The sequence below is a fragment of the Cebus imitator genome, unplaced genomic scaffold, assembly GCF_001604975.1.
Source record: "Cebus imitator isolate Cc_AM_T3 unplaced genomic scaffold, Cebus_imitator-1.0 Scaffold17, whole genome shotgun sequence".
Lineage (NCBI taxonomy): Eukaryota > Metazoa > Chordata > Mammalia > Primates > Cebidae > Cebus > Cebus imitator.
The window spans coordinates 4,187,348-4,213,971 of NW_016107332.1; the positions used below are offsets into that span (position 1 = coordinate 4,187,348).

A 26,624-nucleotide genomic window follows, 5' to 3' on the forward strand; every position below is an offset into this window, starting at 1 on the left:
GAAAAGTGTCTGTTCATGTTCTTTGTCCATTTTTTAATAGGGTTGTGTGGTTTTGCTTGCTGATTTAAATTCTTTATAGATTCTGGATATTTTACCTTAGTTGAATGCATAGTTTGCAAATATTTTCTCTCATTCTGTAGGTTGTCTGTTTACTCTGTTGGTAGTTCCTTTTGCTGTGCAGAAGTTCTTTAGTTTAAGTCCATTTGTCCACTTACAGTTTTGTTGCAGTTTCTCTTGGCATCTTTGTCATGAAATCTTTGCTAGATCCTACGTCTAGAATGGTATTTCCTAGGGTATCTTCCAGGGTTTTTTCAGTTTTAGGTTTTACACTTAAGTCTTGAATCTGCCTTGAGTTGACTTTGTATATGGTGTAAGGAAGGGGTCCAGTTTCAATCTTCTGCATATGGCCAGTCAGTTATCCCAGCATCATTGAACTACACTACATGTAGTCTTGTAGCATAGTTTAAAGTCAGGTAACATGATTCCTCTGATCTTTGCGTAAGATCACATTGGCTATTTTATTTTTGGAGCCGTATGAATTTTAGAATAGCTTCTTTCTAATTCTGTCAAGAATATCACTGATTGTTTGATAGGAACAGCACTGAATCTGTAAATTGCTTTGGGCAGTATGGCCATTTTAACAACATTAATTCTTCTTATCCATGATGTTTTCTTTATTTTCGTTTGACCGAGTTAGTTTGGGGAGCCAGTTTTTGAGCTCTGAGATTCTTTCTTCAGCTTGGCCTATTCTGCTGTTAATAATTGTGATTGCATATTGAAATTCTTGTAGTATGTTTTTCAGTTCTGTCTGGTCACTTTGGTTATATTCTTTTAATTGTCATTCTGTCTTTCAGTTCCTGTATTGTTTTATTGTAAACCTTAGAGTCCTTGGATTGGGATTCAACTTTCTCCTGAATCTCAATGATCTTCCTTCCTATCCATATTCTGAGTTCTGCTGCTGTCATTTCAGTAATTTCGGCCTGGTTGAGAACCCTTGCTGTGGAACTAGTGTGGTTATTTGGAAGAAAGAAGCCAGCCTGGCTTTCTGAGTGGCCAGAGATCCTGCACTAGTTCTTTCTCATCTGTGTGGGCTGATGTTCCCTCAGCTGTGCTGTAATTTGAGTACAGTCAGTTGATTTCTTTCCTGGATGTTTGCAGAGGACCAAGTGTTTGTCCTGGGTCATTAATTGTGGCCGAATGCATGTCCCTGGGTTCACAGGCGGGTTATATTAGCAAAGTATTTTTGGTGTTGAAGGTTTGGGCTTCAACAGTACATGGTGCTTAAGCGTAATGGCCAGTAGCTAGGCTCTTGCTCAGCCACATGGCTCCTCTGTATTCCCTCCTGATTGCCGCTGTGCTCCCTCTCAGTGCTCAGAAACGGTGCGCTCCTCTCTCACTTGAGTGCTGGCTGCAGATCTCAGCCTGGCACTCCTGGGCTGCTGACCATAGCCTTGGAGCAAGCTCAGGCTTTATGTTCCTTCTGCAGCTTGGAGGCAGTGGGAAGGGACCTTGGCAGTGGCTGTGGCAGGGCGCTGTTCACTGGTCTCTTGGAACTCCACCCCAGAGAAATGCAGAGCCACTACCAATCCGTGCAATCGGCCCAGGGTCAGGTGGTTGTATTGTGAACCCAAGCCAAAAACCTGCGTGGTGATGAGCAGGGGTAGCAGGAGCTATGGCGGGGACAAACTGGCTACTTCTCCTTAGGGTGGCTGTAGCCTGCTAGAGGTATGGTTAAAGCACTCAGAGTCTTTGCTGCTTCCCTAGTCGAAGGGCAGCAAGGGCAGTGCCATTGCGGCAGCCGTGGCAGAGCGGCTTTCGATTGCCTCCACCTTAGAGAAATGCAGAGCTGCCGCTACTGGGAATGTTCAGCCAGGGGATGGGGCCACCACACTGCTGGTCTGAGCTGGGGTCCCTGCTTGGTGAAGAGCTGGCCCTGATTCTGAAGGGTCATAGATCACAGGTGATCTGTAGACTGACCAAGCTGCAAAGACAGAGTATATTTCTATGGACCTGACTTTCTCAGAAGCAAAAGAGGAAGGAACTGCTTTTATTTTGATTGAATTTACATTAACATCAGTCTTCCTTAAACACATTGCCTTCTACTGTCACCGACAGAAATACGGAGAAAGAAAAAGGAATTACATGGTCTCAGAAGCATACTGCTTAAAGGGAGTTTATTTACCAACATGAGAAATGGGAAAATATTAGCAGAAACAGCACATTGAGTCTTTCTCCTTCCCGCTGCGCCACCTACGGTGGGAGACCTCAACATGATCTTTCTTCTTTTTTCACAATTCTCTTTCTCTCCCAAAATATTATGTGCAGCACCAAAGCACTGAGTGTGTAGACAACGGTGGAGTGGTTCAAGGGGACTGCGCTTCCTGAAGTTTTTAATGGTAGAGAACAGAAGTGCTAGAAAATCTGGGAGTTTTGACACACTAATTAGTTCTCAGAGGAAACATTCTGAGACTCTCAGCTTATGACATGGCAATCCTGTATGAACGTGGTGACTTTTATTTTAGATGGTCAATTCCCTTTACTCTGTTCAATGGCCAAAAACTGAAGCCTTAGTTTCACTCAACTTCTTGGATGATGCCTGTCATTTTTCACAAAGAGGACAGGAGGGTAATCCAAACAGTTTCACTTTTCGATTGCTTAACAGCTGTTAGAGTAAATGTATCATCACTTCTAAGAAAAAAAATTTCTAAGAACATTGAGATAATTGAGTGAGCCGTGCTGTCTTCGGAGGTGAAGATGAACACATCTTTAGTTATGCAAATAAGGCAAAAATGTCAATTATCCAATGGCTGTGAGAACAGTCAGCCAGCACTGGTAATTTAAGGGATGCCCTTTCAGAATGTGTTCTTTACGTTAGTGAATCATTCCAGTGTTCTTTGCTTCTAGGAAAAGGTGGTTCAGGCTGTGTGCCTAAATGATCAATGCATTAGGAATGATAAAGAGTGTAGGCAATATTCCTTTTTTTCTTGTTTAAATCCTGAGTCAGCTGTTCTAATTAGGCAAATGGTCTTGAACTTACTGTATGACTACATCTTTTCCTTTCCTTGAGGGTTTTGAATCAGGTCGTAGGTTTAGCAGGTATATTTTACTTGAATTTCTCACAAACTTTGAGCAGACACTAGTTGTCTGAGGCACTGCTTCCTCTTTCACATATTGAGAAATGCCTAAACACCTGTGATATTCCTGTCCAGAGACCACATCTACTTTCACGACACTATGTTGAAGAGGATTCTTGAAAAATTATTATAAAGTCAGACATGCTTAGAATTGGGGACAAAAATCTGTACTTGGTTTGATTTATAAAGTATGTCATAAGGACACAAAGTAGTGATTTAGAGAATTGATGTAGGCTACCAAGATGAGTTCCTCTCAGGAAAAGTTTGCATTATATTTTAGGCTCTGGAGTGAAATAGTTGAAATATCAGAAGGGTTATTTTGAAATAGCTGGATAAAATAGCACAAGTGGAAAACATGCATTCAGGGGCTCTTTAGATGAGAGAAACCACAGGAATTCAATTCCTCAAGGTCAAATTACACACAGAGAGAAAGAGAGAGAGAGAGAGAGAGAAATTGATAGGTGAGTATATGGATGGATGAATGGATAAATTCATGAATTTTAAGAAGATAATATATGTTCTGAGTAGAAAAAATTAATAACAGTTTTCAAATGTCTGGAACACTGTGCCAACCATTGTGTCTTACATTATTTCTAATTGTTAAAATCACTCAGTGAGTTTTATTAACATTTTACATAAAATTCCTCCAGAGTCTTAGAGATGTGAAGTGATTTATGTGAGACAACACAGCTCATGTAAGGCAGAATTTAAATTCAAATTAGACATATCTGGCTCCAAAGCCCAGTTTCTTTCAAGTATGTCATGCATCACGGTGTTGGTATTTTGTTGAATGAAGAATAATTTTCGCTGAATTTTTTGTGTTTTGTTTAATAGCTAACAATTTATGTCCAGCCAGAGCAGAAGCACACAGCCGAATATGCTGCAAACATAACTAAAAGTGTGTTTGATTATTTTGAAGAATACTTTGGTATGAATTATTCTCTTCCTAAATTAGGTGAGAATCATTTTAAAAATTGTCTTATTTTTAATATTGCCTTTGTTTTCATCTAAGTTAATTTGCTTCTTCTAATTATGTCATCATTAGTTAACAGTCATCCTTAAGTCCTTTTATTTTATGTCTACAATATCTTGGGCTCAAGTAGGTCACCTGCCTCAGCCTCCAAAACTGCTAGGATTACAGGCATGAGCAACCATGCGTACTGCCTGGCCCGTACTCTGTTCTTATCTGATAAGTATATAGTCTTGTGTTTCCAACTAAAGATGAAAGTATGTGCACAAAATTGCAGAGCTTGGTAGTGATAGAACCACAAATAGCAACCTAGATCAGTTGATTTCAAAATCAGTATCCATCCCAGTACTTGCTCTGCCTCCCTATCAACAATGAGTTAAAAAAATAATAGGGATAGATGATATTTTAAGACTCCCATGTGCTTTGAGTCTTTCCATTGTTGTACAAGGCAAATTCTAGATTCCCTAGCAGTTTAATGAAATACTGGTGCTCTTTTCAGCAATAATGTTTTTCTAATACAGAGGGAGACATGCATTATTTTTAAAGTAAAAGTGGGGCTACAACCAAAATGATGTGCATATGACATTTCTATCAACAGTAGAAATGCTTTATTAAGCTCGAGAGCTACTAGCAATGACTTTAAATATAACACCCATATAGATGTTTGTAGGGATGAAATGAAGGCAGTAAGAAAACAAATTAACCAACAGTTGGCCTTCCTGTTTCTGTTTCTGCCTTTAATAAATTATCAGTGCAAACAAGGGGAATGCCAAATTCTCTGCGTGGGAATGGCTATGGCTCTGAGCAAGCTTGTAGATGCTGCCTATCTCTTCAATGGATACAGTTCCTTTTTTTGATTGCTTAACAAATGTTAGTAAAGGAGCTAGCAAACAAAACAAGTTTTCATCAGAATCAGAATATTGGGCCAGACGTGGTGGCTCATGCCTGTAATCCCAACATTTTGGGAGGCCCAGGTGGGCAGGTCACCTGATCCCAGAGGCTCGAGACCAGGCAACATGACGAAACCCTGTCACTATAAAAAATAAAAAAAATTAACCAGGTGTTTTTGCACAAACCTGTAATCTCAGCTACTCAGGAGGCTGAGGTGGGAGAATCGCTTGACCCCAGAAGGCTGAGGTTGCAGTGTGCCATGATTGTGTCACTGCAGTCTGGGTGGCAGAAGGAGACCTTATCTCAATTTTTAAAAAATCAGAATAATATTTAATGAAATATTATGCACATCAATTTAAAGATCCTTTGCCTTTTATCTCAGTTGTAACACCCAGCATAACCTGAGAAGTGGGAATCTCACAAATTTATTACTGTCTTCTCCTCTCTTTCTTTCTCCTTCTCCCCAAATCGTTTATCCTGTTTTATGTGCATTTTCAATCTCTCAGAATTAATTATATCTTAGACTCCTTAGAAGTGACTTCTGTATTTATTAGACTCCAAAGAGTTAAATGTACAAGAGTTAATTATAATGCCAATACTGACCAAAAAAATGAGATTGCAAAAAATTCCTTTTGTTCAAGGATTAAGTGCAGTCTGCACTCCACCACATTATGAAAAATATTGGTCCTTGGGGGAGATACTTCTCTACCTTTTAAATGACAGTCTTGTGATAAAATAACCAAACGTAAAAATGAAGATAGCATGAAGAGGAAACTACTAGTTCAATCTTGACCTATATTTAAGACACATCCCTCTTCATTCTTTTATAAAAAGCATTAAGAATATTTATTTTAACAAAAAAGAAAGGGCCCTCTCTTATACGTTAAGTAAAAAATCAATTTATTTTCATTTCTGTGCCTCATTGAAATTATACATAATAATAAAGAAATTACATTCCGCTTACAGTTCATTAACTGGGGAAACTGTATTATGGCCACTAATCAACTAAGCATTTTCTGTCTTGGGATTTAACATACACCTGATCAACACTGCCTCCTTCTGTCAGATATTATGTGTAAGATCACAGAAACTCCTATCCAACATTTTAAAACTGGAAGGGAATTTAGAGAGAACATAGTCAACTCCCATGTTTCTCCAACTGATTTAAAGCATATAAGCGATGGTAAGCTATTAGATAAGTAAGGAATCAAGTTGACATTAATTTTTATAGAATTAGAGAAAAACGGAGTTTTATATTCTCGAATATTCTGTATCTTTGGATGGAAATCTGTACACTGAGAAGCTCGGAACCTCTAAATACTAATTTGAAAACTTCATTCTCTTTTTCTTCACAGCTTATTCCCTAAAACAGATATAGCTAATAAAAATGAAATACAAAAACAAAAGACATAAAATTATAGCAGCATTGCCATTAATGTTTTTCTTTAAAACCAAAACAAAGCTTTCATATCTGGAGCCAACAGGGAATGCTCCATGGAAATTTTGAGTGCATTAGAACAGAAATGTTTGCACATATGATTACAATTTTCTTTAAGAAATTATTTTTTTTAAAAAAATTCATCCAAATAACTTAATTTGGTAAGAAATGCTATGAACAAATGGAAAGAATGTATTTCTCATGGGACTGTTTCTTTTTCTACAGATAAAATAGCTATTCCAGATTTCGGCACTGGTGCTATGGAGAACTGGGGACTCATCACTTACAGAGAAACGAACCTGCTTTACGACCCTGAGGAATCAGCCTCATCAAACCAACAGAGGGTGGCCACTGTGGTTGCCCATGAACTTGTGCATCAGGTATCGAATCTTAGCACTGAATCAGCTTGTTTTTTCAAAGTGGCTTAAGACCACAGGAATAATTCAAATTATTTATGACTTAGCAAATAAAAAACAGCCAACTCAGAAAAACTTGCATGAAAATCTTTCTTAGTACTAATAAACATTTAGCCATAAAGAGATTTTGAAACACGTTGTTTTGCCTTTAGGAAATACACACAAGAATAAATTTGTATATCCCCAGTAATAACTAAATAAGGGCAATAAATTAAGGACAATTTAATATCATTTAAGTAATCAGAATAAAGCAGGAAATAAATGTTAAGTACAACGCCTGCCACTTCTGTCACAGTGACAATATTGGCAAGGACAAATAAATGTTTTGACATTTTCTAGGCCTAGCTACCATAACCATAAGAATGTAATTATCTCTTTATTGCTTATAATTTCAGTGGTTTGGAAATATTGTGACCATGGACTGGTGGGAAGACTTGTGGTTAAATGAAGGATTTGCTTCATTCTTTGAGTTTCTGGGAGTAAACCATGCAGAAACAGACTGGCAAATGGTGAGCCCTTAACACATAATCTCCAAATCTCTTTTCCTCATGCAAAGCAGATGGAAGCCTGTGAATTATGATAATGGTCCTGAGTCAGGTGGCAAGTACAGTGGTGAACTGGGAATTCCACTGTAAGGGCAGGGTGGAAACAACTGACTTCCACTGACTACACCTTGCTTAGAGCCTTTGCCCAGTCCCTAGAAGGGTAGCTGATCATCAAATTTGAGGATATCCTTAATAGAGTCACTCAAAAGCACATTATCAAGGCAGAAAAAAAAAAAAATAGGTGACATAGAAAATGTTAACTCTGTGTTCAAGAAAGTATCTATAGCACTAACCCTTTGAAAAAATGTCAGAGTCTCATTTGTGAATGACTACCTTATTTCAGAGAGATTGCAGAAATAGTGTGATGAAGAGATAACATAAACTTAGTAGTTAGATTCAAGTTCAAGTCCTAAACACATCATTTCTTAGATGCATGACAGGGAATATAATCTTGAACAAGTTACAACGTATCTCTGAGTCCATTTTCCCCTCTGTGAAATAGAACGCTATTCTCTATCTTGTAAGCTTAAAAGCTCCCAAATGTGCATGTAATGCCTATTAACATGCAGTGTGTCCTTCAGATGCCGGGAATAGAAACTTTTATGAACCCTAAAAATTTTTTCCCAGGATATCTAGGTATATTTGTTATTTATATTTATATCATGGGACTATTCTTATCTGATTGCATATATGAATGTGCAAATATGTAGATGTGTCTAATTACAAGAGGGTTTGTACTATGCAAAATACTGCCCTCTACTGGACAGAAGAAAAACGTTAAACACTTGAAGCCCTTAACAGTTTCCCTAGCCTACTTTACAAAGTGAAAAGGCTAATTTACAACAATTCTTTAAAAATTTTATCTACATCTGGGTTTCTTCCACTATGGAACTATTGACATTTTGGACTGGATAATTCTTTTTTGTGAGGGACTGTCCTGTGCATTATAGGATAGTTAGCATACCCAACTCCTATTAACTAAATGTCAGTAACCTGCAAGCCTCCGTTGTGACAAAAAATGTCTCCACATATATCCAGATGTCCCGTGGGTAGCAAAATTCTCCTCCCGTTGAAAGCCACTCATTTACATGGAAAATTGCTGATTTTATAATTTACTGAAAATAAGCTGTATAAATGGAAAATTATGTCATCCTTTATTTTTTCCCTTAAAGTAAACTGAAGCCCTTATATCAAACTGTTATAAGAAATTATAATATTTTAATATTGTCTAATATTCCAAGTTCAGTGCTTTAAAAGCAGTGGCTAAATTCCAGAAGAATTTGCTGTACACTTCTTAAATGAATGAAATTTAATCATATGGTTCAACACAACAATTAATTCATTCCTTCATCTATTAATTTATTCTTTTTTTTTTTTTTTTTTTTTNTTTTTTTTTTTGAGTTGAAGTCTTGTTCTATCATCCAGGCTGGAGTGCGATCTTGGGTCAATGCAACCGTGCAACCTCTATCTCCTGGGTTCAAGCAATTGTCCTGCCTCAGCCTTCTGAGTAGCTGGAACTACAAGCCCTTGCCACCACTCCTGGCTAATTTTTATATTTTTAGTAGAGATGGGGTTTTGCCATATTGGCCAGGCTGATCTCGAACTCCTGACCTCAAGTGATCTGTCCTCCTTGGCCTCCCAAAATGCTGGGATTACAGGTGTGAGCCACGGCACCCAGCCCATTCATTCATTCTTCATTCATCAAACATTATGGAGGACCCCAAAACAAATAATGAATAAAACACATTTCTTCCTCTTAAGGAGTTCTCAATTTAAGCACTTGTGTATAGAAGGGTCAGATAAATAAGATATTTTATAAGTGAGTTCAATAAATACTACAATCATGGACCCTCATTTCACTGGTGAAAAATCGGAAGGCCTGGAAAATAATATAACTTTCCAATATCACAGAGATAGCTAGTAACAAAATCCAAAATCACACACACAGTTGGTATAGTCAAATTTCTTGACACTGAGAAAAGGATTCTTTCTACTCACTATACCTAAATTTCCTAAGTCAACAAAAATCAAAATCCAAGTCAAAATTATCTTGATTGGCAGTCATCATTTGTCGGTAGTACCTTTCCTGTTATAAATGCACTCTGCAGAATTGGAAAATGTAAATTAACATAGCATACTCCTCTTTTGGAAATATTTTTAATTAAGTAGAGCCAGTGAAATTTTTTAACTTTTTAAATTTACCAGAGTTAGATTTCAGAATCTTAGTGCTTAAGAATCCAAATAACTATAGCAGCTAATGGATTAGGTTCTCATTCTGTGCCAGCTACTATGCTGAGTACTAACCATGAATTTTATCATTGAATCCTGTGCACAGTTCAAAAAAGTAGTGACCATCATTACTTCTATTTAATGGGTGAGGAAACTTGCTTAAACTTACATATCTAGAAAGTAGAAAGACTGCGCTTTGAACCAGGAAGTCTGACAATACTGCTAGGATTGTCAACCGCTCTATTCCTGACAAAACCTAAGAGGGAAGCAAGAGGTGATTAGAACTGAAGGATAAGCTAATATTTTCTTTCTTTAATGATGAATCAACCAAATTTCAATAACAAGTTGATATTAAAAAAAAAAAAACAAACCCTGAACATCAATATATTTGGCAAAATGACATGCTGCCTTACTTAATTCTCAGACCAAATCTGTGGGGTGATGTCATCATCCCCATTGCACAGATATAGAAATGGAGCTTGAAAAGTTTGGCACATGTCCAAAGTCACACAGAAGTAGCAGAAGCAGAATTCACAGAAGTTGATGTCTTCTTGGCCTGTCATCTGGGGAAAAATTAAAAGGAGATATAAGTAGAAGAAGGAAATGAAATCAACACAGATCAATCAGTACCAAATGTGATTAATTTGAAGACCTAATGTTTAAGTAATTTGACTCATTTATGTTTATTTTCCTCTGATTTTTCTTATATATGGTATTTTAATGTATGAACTAGTATAAAGGAAATACAAGGCCGGGCGCGGTGGCTCACGCCTGTAATCCCAGCACTTTGGGAGGCCGAGGCGGGTGGATCACAAGGTCAAGAGATCGAGACCATCCTGGTCAAAACGGTGAAACCCCGTCTCTACTAAAACTACAAAAAAATTAGCTGGGCATGGTGGCACGTGCCTGTAATCCCAGCTACTCAGGAGGCTGAGGCAGGAGAATTGCTTGAACCCAGGAAGGCGGAGGTTGCGGTGAGCCGAGATCGCGCCGTTGCACTCCAGCCTGGGTAACAAGAGAGAAACTCCATCTCAAAAAAAAAAAAAAAAAAAAGGACATACTATATTTCTCTGGCTCATTCTGTCATTTCAGCGTGACCAAATGTTACTTGAAGATGTATTACCTGTACAAGAGGATGATTCTTTGATGTCTTCACATCCAATTGTTGTCACCGTGACAACCCCTGCTGAAATAACATCTGTTTTTGACGGAATATCCTACAGCAAGGTGGGGGAAACAGAGCATTGTTTTGAATGCCTTCCTGTTTAGTGACTTTTCTTTTAGTAGGTGCCTAAGAATGGTAAGAATGAACACACTGTGCCAGTGAGCTTCGGAAAACAGTGTAGAACTTATTCTGAGTGCTGAATATTCAATAGTTTATGCTTTTCGGTGGAATTTAGTGCTGGTCTTGTCACAGGATTTTAAAAGAGATGTTTAAGAATTTCTCTTTACACATTTGTTTATAGTTGTTTTCATTCTGATAGTTGAATATTTAGACTTTAAGCATCACATTTCAAATTGTTTGATTTTTAAAAACACAATAAATCCTTTTCTTCTATGTGGTCAACAGGAATTGCCACATATGTGCACAGCCTTTCTAGTATAACCTTTTAGTGCTTGCAATAAACATTTACATCCAACTCAGAAGGAAATATTTGTATTCCTTTTTAGAAGATGTAAAGATTATTTTGTTAGCATATTGTAGATGAGGCTTTTTTCTCCACTAGCATTTTATGAAAAGTTGCTGAAAATCTATAACTCCAAGATTTATGTGACACATTCTGTCCCATAATATTTCATATAGTCTCTCCTTCAAATATATTCCATATCTGTATGTAACATAATTTAAATTTTTATTTTAGTCATTTTCTACCTCAGCTTCTCATGGTTTTCCCACTACACTGAGGTGCTCAAAAGCTACTGCAAGCGAATACATTTTATTATCGTGAGTGATACCTAAAATATTATTTGAGTCAAAAATATTATAATTATTAAAATGAATACTTGAGTGAAAACAACTTCTATGTATTAGTATTTGAAATTTGTAGCATCATATTTTTTGACCTTCCCTCTCATATGATTCCCATAGTGTATGTTCATGCTTCTTGAATTCATTTTTTCTTTTACATTATGATTCTTTTTATATTTATATTAAAATGAAAATTTCAAGTCCACTTAAAGCCTATTCTAATTATTCACATGGGAAAAATTTAAATTTATTGAATCATTTTTCCCCATAGTCTTAGATACTTCTCGGGTTGAAGATATTACATCCAAGATACAGAAATGTTTCTAGGCATTTAGCTTTCTAAATAGGTACAAAATTAATTTATAATGCCTAATAATTTACAGTAAACAACTAACGGGTGGGGGGCAATGTTTTCTTCATTCAGTTACTTGAAAATTGATTTAAAATATTATAAATTGTGCATTTCAGTACTAATCTTGTAACACATTAAAAGAAGGTACAGAGCCGAGGTCATCATTCTTCAGATGAAAGAAAAGCAAATAAGACCACTCGGAAGAGATTGTATGCCTAAATGATGTATCCATGTATATTAAGCTATTTGACTAGATAATTCCTTGTCTATGTACTTCCTTTTGCTAAAGCTAATTCTTATTTTTAAGTATGAAAACATATTTAATAAGTTGGCAGAATTTTACCCTGAAACTACTTTCCTTATTCATCAAAGAACCTGGTTTTTCAGACTACTGTTATTTCTCTTTCATTAAGAAAGCCCCATCTGCTGGTTTATTTGGGGAAGTGCAATAATTATGTGAATCTGAAGTCCCTGAAATGATGTCCGTTTTAGCAATTTCTCTTTACCTTTTAGTTATTTTTGAAGCATAGATACAAAGGCTGTGTCTATGTATCATCCTAAAATCACAGAGCCATATAATTTAGCAGAATCATTTTAAGGAACTAATCTCACAAATATGATCATGAAACACTAGTTGCAATAGTAGTAACCGATAGTTGTTCCGTACATGGCCTTTATTAGTGTCATTTGTCATTTTTTCCCCATTGTAGGGAGCTTCCATTTTGAGAATGCTTGAAGACTGGATACAACCAGAGAATTTTCAAAAAGGATGTCAGGTATGATTTATCACTTTTAGTGATACCAAAAGTAAACTACACTGATACATGGCTGGTGAATGTTAAGATATGGATAATTTCCATTTTAATCTCTTTACTCAGGCACAGATAACATAGCAAAAGATAAAAAGGTGATTTTACATCCAATTGAGTACCTACATGGTATCTGTAATGATCATTTAGCAGAAGTCTCATGGAGAAGTTGAAACAGATTACTTAGTTATTTTTGATACTCCTTACATGTGCATTAGTCAGCTTGGGCTGCCATAAGGAAATACCATAGACTGGATGGCATAAAGGACAGAAATGCATTTTCTCACAGTTTGGAGGCTGGAAAGTCTAAGATCAAGGTTCTGGCCAATTTAGTTTCTGGTAAAGTCTCTCTTCCTGGCTTGCAGATGGCTGACTTCTCACTGTGTGTGAGAGAAAGAAAAAAAAAAGAGAGAGAGAGAGAAAGAGAGAGAGCGCACACTCTGGTGTCTCTTTACTGGTTCCATCATAAAGGCACCAGCCTCATGATCTCATCTCAATGTGATACCTCCTACAGGCTTCATTTCTAAATACTATCATATTGGGGGTTAGGGCTTATATGGATTTTAGGGAATACAATTATTTCCATAGCAACATGATATAAACATTAAAATCTATCTATAAAGGTCATCCCTTATACTGAGTATAAGACTTTTCCCTTGTTACTAGATTAGAAAAGATCAATATTAATATGCTTATTACAGTGGAGTAAATGAATAAAGAGGCTTACTTCCTTTTGGTAACAGAAATGACAATAAACTTTCTGAAGCATTTCACACATCCCACTTAAGCATATTACTCCAGGAGATGTTTCTGTTTCATTTTCGTTCTCACAGACATGCCAGTCGTCCCAGGTTTGTTTTTATATTTAATTTTATTGAAGTAGCTGCAATGTGTCCTATAACTTCCCTCTCTGCAGGTTGACCCCATTCCAGCCTAGAAGTGAAGTTCTCTTCCTACTCTTTCCCTTCCACCTCCATCCTGCCTACTGTGATGACCTAGGTAGTCAGGCGGAGCAGTGCTGATGGTCTCCATCCCAGAGAGCAGAAAACAGGTCAGAGAAATGCCCCCTGCTGGCTGCCATGGAAAGTACTTCTTCTGGATGTGATTCCTCGGGAGAAGTTCACCATTCCCATAGATGTCACTCCCACCTAGCCTTCTTAAGTGGCATTTAGCCCTCTCTACACTACTCTAAAAGAAAACGGCCCCCTTCTATCCAATAGTAAAACACCTAGGTGATTATTACAGTGAGAAATAAAGTCAAGATTTAGGAAATTTGGGAAGTATATTAGTATATTTTAACCCTTTGTCTATTAGTAAAATATTTTGTAGAGATATTAGGTGCGAAGAGAGAAGCTATATGCTTGTGTTTATGCATACATGAGAACATATTGTAACTTTTCCATAGGCTTCAAATTTCAATTTTATCATGTCTTCTCTCATTGTAAGCATTATTATTATTAAGACAGAGTCTTGCTTTGTCTCCCAGGCTGGAGTGCAGTGGCATGATCTTGGCTCAGTGCAACCTCTGGCTACTGGGTTCAAGCGATTCTCATGTCTCAGTCTTCCAAGTAACTGAGATAACAGACACCACCATGCCCAGTTAATTTTTGTATTTTTAGTAGAAATGGGGTGTCGCCATGTTGCCCAGGCTGGTCTTGAACTCATGAGCTCAAGCAATCCACTCGCCTCGGCCTCCCAAAGTGCTGGGATTTACAGGCATGAGCGACTGCACCCGGCCCATTGTAAGCATCTTTAATCAGGAATTCTGTGTTCTATATCTTTGCCTATACTGCAGGGCCTAGTTTAATTACACGTATTAAGTCATCCTGAAAATGTTTATTAAACAATTAAATGAGTGAATAGTCTATAATAAATTATACAGAACGTAGAAATAAAGAAAATTAATTTACAAAAATTAAGTTAAAATTTGATTTGTATAGTTTGGTTCTAAATTAAATTGTAATTAATAAATAACATACTTTTGGCATCTTTGGAGCTGACTTCAAATTAAATAATCTTTCATATTAACTTTTATAGGAAAGTATAAAAAGAGTCCTTAAAAGTGAATAGCTATCCTAATAATTCAATAAAACTGTTATATTTCCTTTAACCCAGTATCCATATTATAATTTTTTTTAAAAAAACAGTTTTGTCTAAAACTAATAATTCTCAAGTTAAAAGTCTTCCTTTACTCTAAATGTGATCACAGATGGTGCTAAAAACTGAACTGGGAAGAATTGATATTAATATTTCATACCATTATAGTGCTATGGAATGAATTTACACAAAAATACCCAAACATTATTTTCCTTCAATCTTCAAACACTAGCTAATATCTGAAAGTATATAATCGATATAGGCCACATCCAATAAACCTTCAAACCAACTGGAACATAGTTCTATAGTTCACATAGTTTGAGCATCCCAACAATATCCTCCTTGAGTTGCCATCATCACTCTACGATTGTTGCCCTTAAATCCTACAGCCTATGAATTGGAGTGCAAGGTATTTCAGTTGCAAATACTAACTTTCTGCCCAAAGTGACTCTCTCTTAGCTAACCTGGCATGGCCCTAAATCTAGAGGTAGTCAGTTGTCTATTCTCTTTCATGCTCATCACCTTGCCCCAGACTCAACCTCACACAGCAAAATAGGTGCAGGATGGGGGAAATAAGAGTAAAATTATCAACTGGAAAATCTTTAAGGGTGTACTTGTTCATTAGAGATACAATAAAAAAAGGGCCATTCATAGGAATATGTGGTCATGAAATAGAAACTGAGAAATACATCCTTCCTTTCTTTTTCTTCTAGTACCAGTAATATTGTTGATAAGATAGGAATGGCTCAGCTGGAAAACATCTTTTCCCTTCCTGGGATACAAATAACAGAAACATTGTTCCTTTCCTTTTGTGCTCACTGGCTCCAACTGATGATGAACTATGACCTAAGTCTTCAAGTAATTTTGACTTGAATGACTACATGATTATTCAAGGTGAAGAGGGAAGTGTCTTCATATAGAATATTCAGAAGCACTAATCTAGACAATATAAAATTAGTACCTCTTAATATGCTGATTACAAAAATGTCCATTCAGCCTCTGGTTCATGAGAAGCAAGAGACTGCAATTTCAAAAACAGTAACAATAAGAACAGTGATGAAAACCACACACACTGACCCAGGATTCAGAATTCTCCTCATCGTAATCTCAGGCAAATCTCTCTACCTCTGAAGGGACCCAAGTAGTTAGGGGGAGCAGTTCCCTTCACCTCAAAATGTGGGAGTCCTATTAAATAATATTTAAAGTCCCTTCTAGTTCCACGATTGCATGTTCCTAAGCTCAAGACATTGTGAGTACACAAACTCCCCTAAATTAATTTTAAAAGATACTATTCAATAGAAATTGCCATTAAAATATAGCTATGGTTACAATTATTACTATACCAAGTATTCAATTTTTATTACTTAAAAAATATTAGACATTTGATGTACAAAATATTCAATTATTTTGTTAAGATATGATGAATGATTTGTGCAATTCTCTGTAATGAATTGCACAAATTCATTATGCTAACTTTAAAATGATGGTTTGCGGGCCGGGCGCGGTGGCTCACGCCTGTAATCCCAGCACTTTGGGAGGCCGAGGCGGGTGGATCACGAGGTCAAGAGATCGAGACCATCCTGGTCAACATGGTGAAACCCCGTCTCTACTAAAAATACAAAAAATTAGCTGGGCATGGTGGTGCGTGCCTGTAATCCCAGCTACTCAGGAGGCTGAGGCAGGAGAATTGCCTGAACCCAGGAGGCGGAGGTTGCGGTGAGCCGAGATCGCGCCATTGCACTCCAGCCTGGGTAACATGAGTGAAACTCCGTCTCAAAAAAAAAAAAAAGTTTGCTGCTTCTCCGCTTCCTTTGCCTGCCCTCTGGTGGTAGTGCCAAGAAGTGAATTAACCAGAAGAACAAATAGGGAGGCAGCATTCTAAAGTGGCTTCACTCCTCTTCCAGGCTTCTTGGAGTCCTACTAATGCTGTTTTATCTCTATGCCTGAAGAGAAGAGGAATTTAGAAGGTAACATGATCTAGGTACAACACCCACTGAAAATTATAGCAACTTAGAGTGAAAATGATATGTGCAATGTTAACATTAAGAACACTGAAGATGGTTCCATTTCTATCAAAGACCTCCACTTTCATTCAGGTCAATTCTAGAAAGCAGCAGAGGAGTAATACAGCAGGAACTTTGGGAAGTTTACTGGCAAACCCCAAGTGGCTCCCAGTTATGGGATTAAAAGACTGGGAATTTTTTCTGGGGATAAATCACACTATATTTAAAAACTCACATACAGAAAGAGGTTTTGTAAAGAAAATTGCCAAAAGGGAGAGGCTTCAATCTAGAAGACTTATACTTTAAAATATTTGAAGAGTGAAGACTTACGCCTTACAGTGAATACTGTTCTCAATTCATCCACCATCACCACCATCATCATCATTATTATTATTCAAAAGGTTGTGTACTTATTTCCTTAGAGCAGAGGTCAGCAGGCTACTGTCTGCAAGTCGAATTTAGCCCACCATCCCTATATATACTTTTAAGACCTATAAACTAAATATGGTTTCCATATTGTTAAATGGTCGAAACATCAAAAGAAGAAGAATATTTTATGATACATGAACATTATATGGAATTTGAATATCAGTGAGACAGCCATGCTCATTCATGTACGTTCTGTCTATGGCTGGTTTTGTGCATTGGAGGTAGAATTGAGTAGCAGGGGTCCGGTTCATCTCGTGAAAGTATGAGAAAAGCAAACATTGACTTCTAATATACTTATCTTTTACACACAGATGTACTTGGAAAAATACAAATTCAAGAATGCAAAAACTGCTGATTTTTGGGCAGCACTAGAAGAGGTAAGCAAGAGTATATATCCCCAAATAGTTCTTTGTCTGATTTACAAATGGCTTACCAATTATTTTCTAATCTTACTATTTTATCCTTTTATTTTCTCATATTTGTTAATTAATTAATCTCCATTTTGTTTCTAATCTTAGGCAAGTAGGCTACCAGTGAAAGAGGTAATGGACACCTGGACCAGACAGATGGGTTATCCTGTGCTTAATGTGAATGGTGTGAAGAATGTTACACAGAAACGCTTTCTGTTGGATTCAAGAGCGAATCCTTCTCAGCCTCCTTCAGATCTGGGGTAAGGCTCTATAATGCGTTTGAAAAAAAAAAAAAAAGCAGAAATTTGGCAGAAATACTGGTCATTCGTTTATATCCTGTTCATGAGTATATGATGGATGAGTGATACATAAGTATACATGTATGAGTGATACATGCCGTTAGGGTGACAAGGGATTCAGAAATAGCCGAGTGATCTCCAGGTTTGAAATGGTGGGCAGAGTGCACACATCCATGTCCTGTTCTTCACAGATGCTGAAGAGAGGAATGGAAGTACCGAAAGAAACAAGCCTACAAGAGTAAATAAAATAAAGGGGAGGGGGAGTATGCATCACAGAATTCTGGAAGAAGAAAAGCAGAAGCAGAAATACAGACTGAGGAAAATACAACCAGATTATAATAAGGGAGCTTCTTTATCCCTAGACGGGTTCTAGGTTCAGTGTCAACATAAAGACTGAAGTGAAAGAGGGAGAAGTGAGGCTGAAAACAGGGCACTGAATTGAAAGTCTAGACTCAGGACAATTGTGCCAGGTGGACCACCCCGCACGCCTACTTTCTCTCTGCCCCTACCATTTCTTTCTCTGTACGAGCTCTCAGAAATCTGGCAGTGACCCCAGGCAAAAATACAGTAGGATTGTTTCCCAAAGAAATTGACTAGAACAGTAGAGGAGAGCTAAGGATTTCCATTTGGTTGAGACTCCCAGAGTAAAGCCTTCCTCATTATGGCCTTTGCAGGATGGTTGAGCTGGGGCTGACGGTACCCCTCATACATGCACAGAGCTCCCAGTCAGCAGAGAAACTGATTTCAAAAATACAACTGCCTTTAGCCCGGGCAACATAGCAAGACTCCATCTCTACAAAAACATTTTTAAAAGGCACTGGAGTATGGTAGTTCATGCCTGTAGACCTAGCTAGTCAGGAGACTGAGGTATGAAGATGACCTGAGTCATCTCAAGTCAGGAGTTTGAGGCTGCAGTGAGCCATGATCGCACCACTGCACTCCAGCCTAGGTGGCTGTGTGTGTGTGTGTGTGTGTGTGTGTGTGTGTATGTGTATATATATGTACAAACACATATATATACACACACATATACACACACATATACACACACATATATACACACACATATATATACACACATATATATACACACACATACATACACACATACATATATATATCTCCCTTTTTGGTAATAAAGAGAATACATATCAGCCGTCAAGAATCAATTTAATTCATTCCTAAATATGAATGACAAAGATCACAAGATAGATGAAAAAAATCTGGAAGCATAAAAGGTTAAAATTTCATGTGAACAAATAAACAAACCCTGACTCTATAAGATCCATGTATGAGATATTCAGAGATGAAGAACTATTACCCCCATTAACTAGGAGCAGAATGTGTTAGAAAGGACAAATTGAGAACACAAAATAACTCAGAAATGTTAAATTTCTGATTGTCAAAAGAATTACTAGATCAACTAAAAATATACTTGGCAAATTTTCCAAAAACATAGGGCAAACACGCATAAAGCTGGCAAATATGAAAGAAAAGACAAATATGGAGAGTCTAGCGCCCGACAGATAGATGTCCTTTTTGTTGTCTGTTTTTTTTTTTTTTTTTTTTTTTTTTTTTTTTTTTTTTTTTTTTTTTTTTTTGTTTTTTTATTTTTTTTTTTTTTTTTTTTTTTTTTTTTTTTTTTTTTTTAGATAGATTCTTACTCTGTCACCCAGGCTGGAGTGCAGTCGCATGATGTCAGTCTGCTGCAACCTCTGCCTCCTGGGTTCAAGTGATTCTCCTGCCTTAGCCTCCTGAGTAGCTGGGATTACAGATGCATGCCACCACACCCAGCTCATTTTTGTATTTTTAGTAAAGACAGGGTTTCACCATACTGACCAGGCTGGTCTTGAACTCTTGACCTCAGGTGATCCATCTGCCTTAGCCTTCCAAAGTGCTGGGATTACAGGTGTGAGCCAACATGCCTGGCCTAAATAGGCATACTTTTTTTTTTGAGATGGAATCTCACTCTGTCACCAGGCTGGAGTGCAGTGGCATGATCTTGGCTCACTGCAACCTCCGCTTTCCAGGTTCAAGCGATTCTCCTCCCTTAGCCTCTCAAATAGCTGGGACTACAGGCATGCAGCCCCATGCCCAGTGAATTTTTGTATTTTTTTAGTAGAGACAGAGTTTCACCATGTTGACCAGAATAGTCTTGATCTCCTGACCTCATGATCCACCCACCTCGGCCTTCCAAAATGCTGGGATTACAGGCACGAGCCACTGCACGCAGCCAATAGGCATTCTTTAAAAGGAAAAGAGAGAAACTTGAAGACAAATTATATCAAATAAATAATAGAAGACACAAGCATTCTGATGAACAGACCCCACTTAGTACACAGTACAAAAAGGAAAAACCAAAAACCAAAAACATACATAGATACACCCTCACAAAATTTTAGAAAACAAAGACATAAGCTAGTGTGGTGCTAGACTTCTCCACATCAACCCTGAATGCAAGAAGCAAATGAGGCAATGCTTCCAAAACATTAAAGCAAAAAATATTTTCAACCTCTAGTTCTATACCCAGTAAAATTAAACCAAGTGTGAAAGTACAGTAAAGACTTTTTCAGAAATGCAGCCTCAGAAAATGATTTCCACATAATACTTCTTAGAAAGTTACTTAAGGCTGCACTTTAGGACGGGTTGGAGGAGAAAGAGACAGAAAGAAAAGAAGGGAGGATATAAATAAATTAAAATAATGAAACACATGGGACATGAGATCCAGGAACCAGTCCATCCAGCCTAGGAACTCCATGAAAGGAAATGCTCAGGGTGCTACAAGAACCTGTAAGAGCAGGATGACTGGGGCTGAGGTAGGTGTTCTCCAGGAAAAAGAGAACTTCTCTCCAGTAGGCAGTGTGGTTCGGAAGTTGAAAAAACTTGAGAATTTGGTGAAAGCCCTTCCGTTTTGTCAATTATAAAAAAGAAAATTAGAAAAGCCCAAATCAAAGTCTATATAAAAATTATGATCCAAAAGTCTGAAGCAGAGTTCTCACAAGATCTGACGGTTTTATAAGGCCATTTTCCCTGCTCTTGCTTGCTCTCTCTCACCCACCGCCATATAAGATGTGCCTCTTCCCCTTCTGCCATGATTGTAAGTTTCTTAAGGCCTCCCAAGTCATACAAAACTGTGAGTAAATTAAACCTCTCTTCTTTATATTAAAAAAAAACCCAAAAATATGAAGCGGATAGAATGATTTTATGCCATTGATACAGTATAAGAAAAGACTCTGATGTTGGAGAAATTTTACTTAAGTGGCTCAGGGGCCATGACATTGGACCACGGAGTAAGAAAGAGAACTCCCCTCACTCCCTGACCAGCACTATATACCATAGACATACTATAATATCATAAATATTATGTATTGACTTTTAACCTTATAACCATTCAATGGAAAATGGAAACATTTTTGTTATGATGGCAGAATAAATTGCAAATATAAAGTCTTGATATTGTAATAAGAAAAAAGCACCTGACAGAAAAAAGGATGTGGAAGAGGCAGAAAAGGCAGGAAGAAAGTCTTGGAGTGCTAATTCAGTGGTGTGCAGGAATGGCTGCTGTCTTCCCAGCTTAGTCACGTTTTCTTGTCAGTGACATGCTGGTGGCTTGAAAGTGCTCGTGAGTATTACATGGAAATGAGCAAATACTATCTTTTGCCCATCTGGGAACTGGATATTAAACATTTATCAGTACTCCAGTGGATATCCTCACTTAAGTCAGGAGAGTAGTTAAGACTAAAATTTATGAAGCAAGAAATGGTAGTGTGAGTATATTATTTAGAGGTGCAATTACAAACTATAGAAAATCCAAAAATAATTTTATTATGTTTTATGTTTAAAAGAGAAATGGGAGAGAAAGTAATATATATAAACTCAATCGCCCTCTTTCAATGGGCAAGTCAATAAATATTGTCTAAATAAAACAACAGAGGCATTTAAAGTATGATTAGACTACAAAAGCACCAAAACCAGATCACTTAATAGGGTGCTTCTGAGCGGGGCTGGTCTGTGGGAAGGGTGGGGAAGGAGATGGTTTTTCAGCACTAGCTTTTTAAGTTTTTGATTAATGATGAATTTATCTACAAATTGCACACATTAAATTCTCCTGAGCATTTAAACAGCACTTACAAACTTAATCAAGTCCTCTTAAGGATATATTACTTACAAGAAACTTATAAATGTAATCAAATTCTTCTAAACACCACTAGCTAAAATTTTATTGAATTCAAAACACAAACATCTAAACACCCAAAGAAGCAGATTTATAAATTTAATTAAAAATTTTTATATGCTTTATGAATCCAACAATTGAAACTCAAATTTAGTATATCCAATTTCTTGCACATTTTCAATTATGTTAAAAATCAAACCCTTAACAGGATTTTTCTAGACATTTAAATATGGCTACTGAGTTAAGATTTTCTAAGTACTTCAATTAAAGCAATTCCACCATGTCATTTTCCCTAATTTGCCAAACTTATTTATTTTATTTATTTTCTGAGACAAGGTCTTGCTGTATCACACAGGCTGGAGTGCAGTGGTGTAATCATAGCTCACTGCAGCCTTGATCTCCTGAGCTCAAGTGATCTTCCCACCTCAGTCTCCCAAGTAACTGGGACTACAGGTGCTTATCCCCATGCCCAGCTAATTTTTAAAAGAAGTTTTATTAGAGAAAAGGTTGTTCAGTCTGGTCTCAACCTCCTGAGCTCAAGAGATCCTCCTGCCTTGGTCTCCCAAAGTGTTAGAATTACAGGTGTGAGCCACCGCACCTGACCTCCACTTTTAAAAAATGTTTGATGTATTGTAAAAGCTGACAAAGCATGCACGGCACAGCTGAGGATTTCAAAACTTATCACACCTGCATGAATACAACTTGTACAAAACTCTTAATACTATAAACATTTCTGCGTAACTAAATTGTTATTTTTGTATATATTTCTTGGGTGCCAGCAGCTCCCATCTGTAGGAAACAAATTCAGAAACTCAGGAACTCCTGCCCTGGGCCTGGCCCCAGGAGCTGGGATGTACCACTCTGGGGACATCTTCCTAGCCCGGGTTACCCAGCTGAGCCCCTCCTAGAATGGATCCTGGCAACATAGTACATCACTAGTTCCCTGGACAGTGTTCCCATTTCACCCATGCCCAGTTTTTATTGCACCCTTTCAACATTTGAATACTTGGTTGGAGTAGAGAGAATCTTTCACCCATTCCCACCCAGCTGTCCTCTAATTTCCACTGCCTGATTCTCACTGAAGAGACCCTTTGTCTTCTTTTTCTCTTTCTTTATGACTTCATTGACATTATTTTATAGTCATATATGTAAATTATTGTAAGATCAGTTACCCTGTAGCAATTAGAATAACAAAGAAAGATGTTTTAGAAAGTATTTAATAACTCTAAACTGATTCCTTTGTAGTTACTGTTTTATGTTCTAGCAAATTAGATTGATGAATTTTAATACTACTAGAATATTCAGATATTAAATCTAAAAACATGTCCTTTATCAAGCAAGTTTCCATTTGGAAAGTTTCATAGTAATTATTCTCTCTTACTGTTTGAGTCCACTGATTTGCTGAGCCTCAATTAATTGGGAGAGGGAAGCAGGAGGTGGAGTAGGGTAGGGAGGGTTCCAGAAGACTTTCTTTTCTGAGGATGTGATAGTTCAGGTGAGCAAATTGGTGTGGGGAATGGGCTGCCCAGTATGTTCGAAACAGAAACTATGGCCGGGCGTGGTGGCTCATACCTGCAATCCCAGCATTTTGGGAGTCTGAGGTGGGTGGATCAATTAAGGTCAAGAGTTCGAGACCAGCCTGGCCAACATGGTGAAACTCTGTCTCTACTGAAAATACAAAATTAGCTAGGCATGATAGTGCATGCCTGTAATCCCAGCTACTTGGGCGGCTGAGGCAGGAGACTCACTTGAACCAGGGAGGTGGAGGCTGCAGGGAGCCGAGATCATGCCATTGCACTCCAGCCTGGGTGACAGAGTAAGACTGTCTCACAAAAACCAGAAAAACAAAATAACGGAAACTACAACATGTACGAAAGCCCCAATATCTTGTACACATGATATATAACACTTAACACTATTTTAAGCACTTCAGATGTATTTATTTTATGGTAGATGAGGAATTTGTGGCAAAACTGATTAAGTAATTTTTCAAGGTCACACAGTGTAAATAATGGAGGCTTGATGTGAACCCAGGCAGTCTGTTTCCAGGAAATGGGATAGCAGAGAGCGACTGAGAAAAAAGCAATGTGAGGTGTAGATGAAGAGGAAGACAGGGACCAGGTATGCAGACCATGTTAAAGATTTTGGAAAATAGTATGGAAATTTAAGGATTTTAAGAAGAGAATTGGCAGGATCACATTTATATTTTTCTTTTCTTTCTTTCTTTCTTTTTTTTTTTTTTTTTTGAGACAGAGTCTCACTCTGTTGCCCAGGCTGGAGTGCACTAGCACAATCTCTGCTCACTGCAACCTCCGCCTCCCAGGTTCATGCAATTCTCCTGCCTCAGCCTCCTGAGTAGCTGGGATTATAGGCGTGAGCCACGATGCCCAGCTAATTTTTGTATTTTTAGTAGAAATTGGGTTTCACCATGTTGGTCAGGCTGGTCTTGAACTCCTGACTTCATGATCCACCTGTTTGGGCCTCCCAAAGTCCGGGGATTACAGGCGTAAGCCATCACACCCAGCCACATTTATATTTTTCAAAGTTCTCCTCTGGCTGCACTGTGGAGAACTGATCATAGATCGTAAGCACTGGGGGAGCAGTGGAGGCAGGGAGACCAGTTAGGACAATATTGCAATGAGCAGCCCACATGAGAGTTGATGGAAACGATAAGCCTGGACTAAGAGAGTGGCTGTGGGCTGGAGGGCATGGCAGATGTTCTGAAGATTTTGTTGTGCTAATATTCCTAATTAAAAAACAACATGCAAGGAATTCAATCAGGTGAATTGGCAGAGAACAATCTCCTTAGAATATCGTTCTCATCTTGTATCATAGTGATCGTTGCTGTATTTATTCAGAACAGAAAGATCTTTATAGTCTCATTTCATGATGTGTACTGTATAAGGTGGGTAACAGAGGCTGTTTTCTGGCTTACAATTCAGAGCTTGAAAAATTAAGTCACACTACAGCACACTCAGATGTTTCCAAAAACTAAAATTGCAGAAGCACTTGACTTTCCAAGGCATCAGAGAATGATGAACTCTCAGAATTATTAAAACTTAGCTGCTTCCAACATGCCAGTTGACACCTGAACTAGAGAAGTCTTGAGAAAGCCATTGTGCTTACTTTGTTGAGGCCCATTTCTGGCCTCTCTTCCTGGAAACCTCAGACACCCAGCCTCCCACACTTAAGTGACATTCAGAGAAACTGAGTATCCTGCTGTTATGCAAGTTCTGAAAATCAGTAGGTCACACCAGAACAAAGGAAAGTTTGACTACCTAGACCAATATGAGGTCACTTCAGGGAGTGTCTGTATATTCCTTGAAGTATAAAGGTAAGTGTACTTCTTACCTTTATTTTAGAAAGGAAAGATTAGATGATGGTGGAGAAAACCTTTGTTTTTCACTTTTCCCTCTTCATGATACATGAATTGAAACATATATCTGACTTATTTTCAGTGATAATTCAACTACAAAAATCATAGAATAATCTTTGTGATTGTTCTGTTAACAACTATAAAGTGTTTCTTTTATAGTTACTGTTTTGTGTTCTTGCAAATTCGATTAACTATTTGATACTGCTGGGGCCTCTGGATATCAAAATTTTAAATGTATTTCTGTCTTGAGAAATAAACTTCCACTGGGAAAATTTCCCAGTAACTGTTATTTCCTCTCATATGTATCCATTAATTTGTTAAGCCTAAGACAGTCAACAATTTAAACCAAGAGGTTTTTTAAATTAATGGGGTTGAATTTTTAAAAACCACTTCTTGGTTACAAATTTCTCTCCACACAAACAAAACAATTTTACTGCCAAGTGAACTAAATATATCATCAGGGTATAAAAATCACTTTTTGTAACAATAAATTTTAAAATTTTATTCACCAAGACTTAGAACATAGAACTATATTAACATTTATACTTTATTTCATATTTGTTTTCAGTTTCCACCTTCAGATACTATTTTCTTTTTATTTATACTCATAGTTGCATGATTTTTTTGTGATTGCTTATCATAAAGTCAATATGTTTGTTCTATTTTTATTTTTTAAAAAGTTACATATGCATAGGAAAAGGAACTTAGGAAATGTGTTCTTCTCTGTTGAGAAATCTTGTTAAAAATCAATAGTAGCTCCTGCACAAATAAGAAAGAGACACTATAGCAAAAGGATTTTTCTTTATTTAAAAGAAGAATTTGATCATAATAAATGCCTCATGTACCCAGAAAGGAATTAGCTTTTTCCCCAACCCTAACATCCATCTACTTTCTGTTCAGATGTGTTCCTGTTTGGTAGACAGCGTGGCCAGTTAAGTTGTACTGTGAGTTCAGTGGTCTTCTCTAAATATTTTCTCACTGTTTAAATGATCCAAGATTAGAGAATTGTTACTTACTAGAACCTCTTTATAATTCAGGTGGCTCACCATGTATAAATTATTAACACCATGTCCTCAACCATCA

General features: G+C 37.4%; 1 protein-coding gene across 1 annotated transcript in view; it reads left to right on the forward strand.

Moving 5' to 3' along the window:
* Positions 1–26,624, forward strand: part of LOC108290095 (glutamyl aminopeptidase) — a 91,839-nt gene that overhangs the window by 28,502 nt on the left and 36,713 nt on the right. The window contains exons 4-10 of the mRNA XM_017509812.2: positions 3,969–4,089; positions 6,659–6,813; positions 7,245–7,358; positions 10,716–10,850; positions 12,655–12,720; positions 17,594–17,659; positions 17,801–17,952. Coding sequence (XP_017365301.1) covers positions 3,969–4,089; positions 6,659–6,813; positions 7,245–7,358; positions 10,716–10,850; positions 12,655–12,720; positions 17,594–17,659; positions 17,801–17,952 — 809 coding nt within the window. The remainder of the gene's footprint in view (positions 1–3,968; positions 4,090–6,658; positions 6,814–7,244; positions 7,359–10,715; positions 10,851–12,654; positions 12,721–17,593; positions 17,660–17,800; positions 17,953–26,624) is intronic.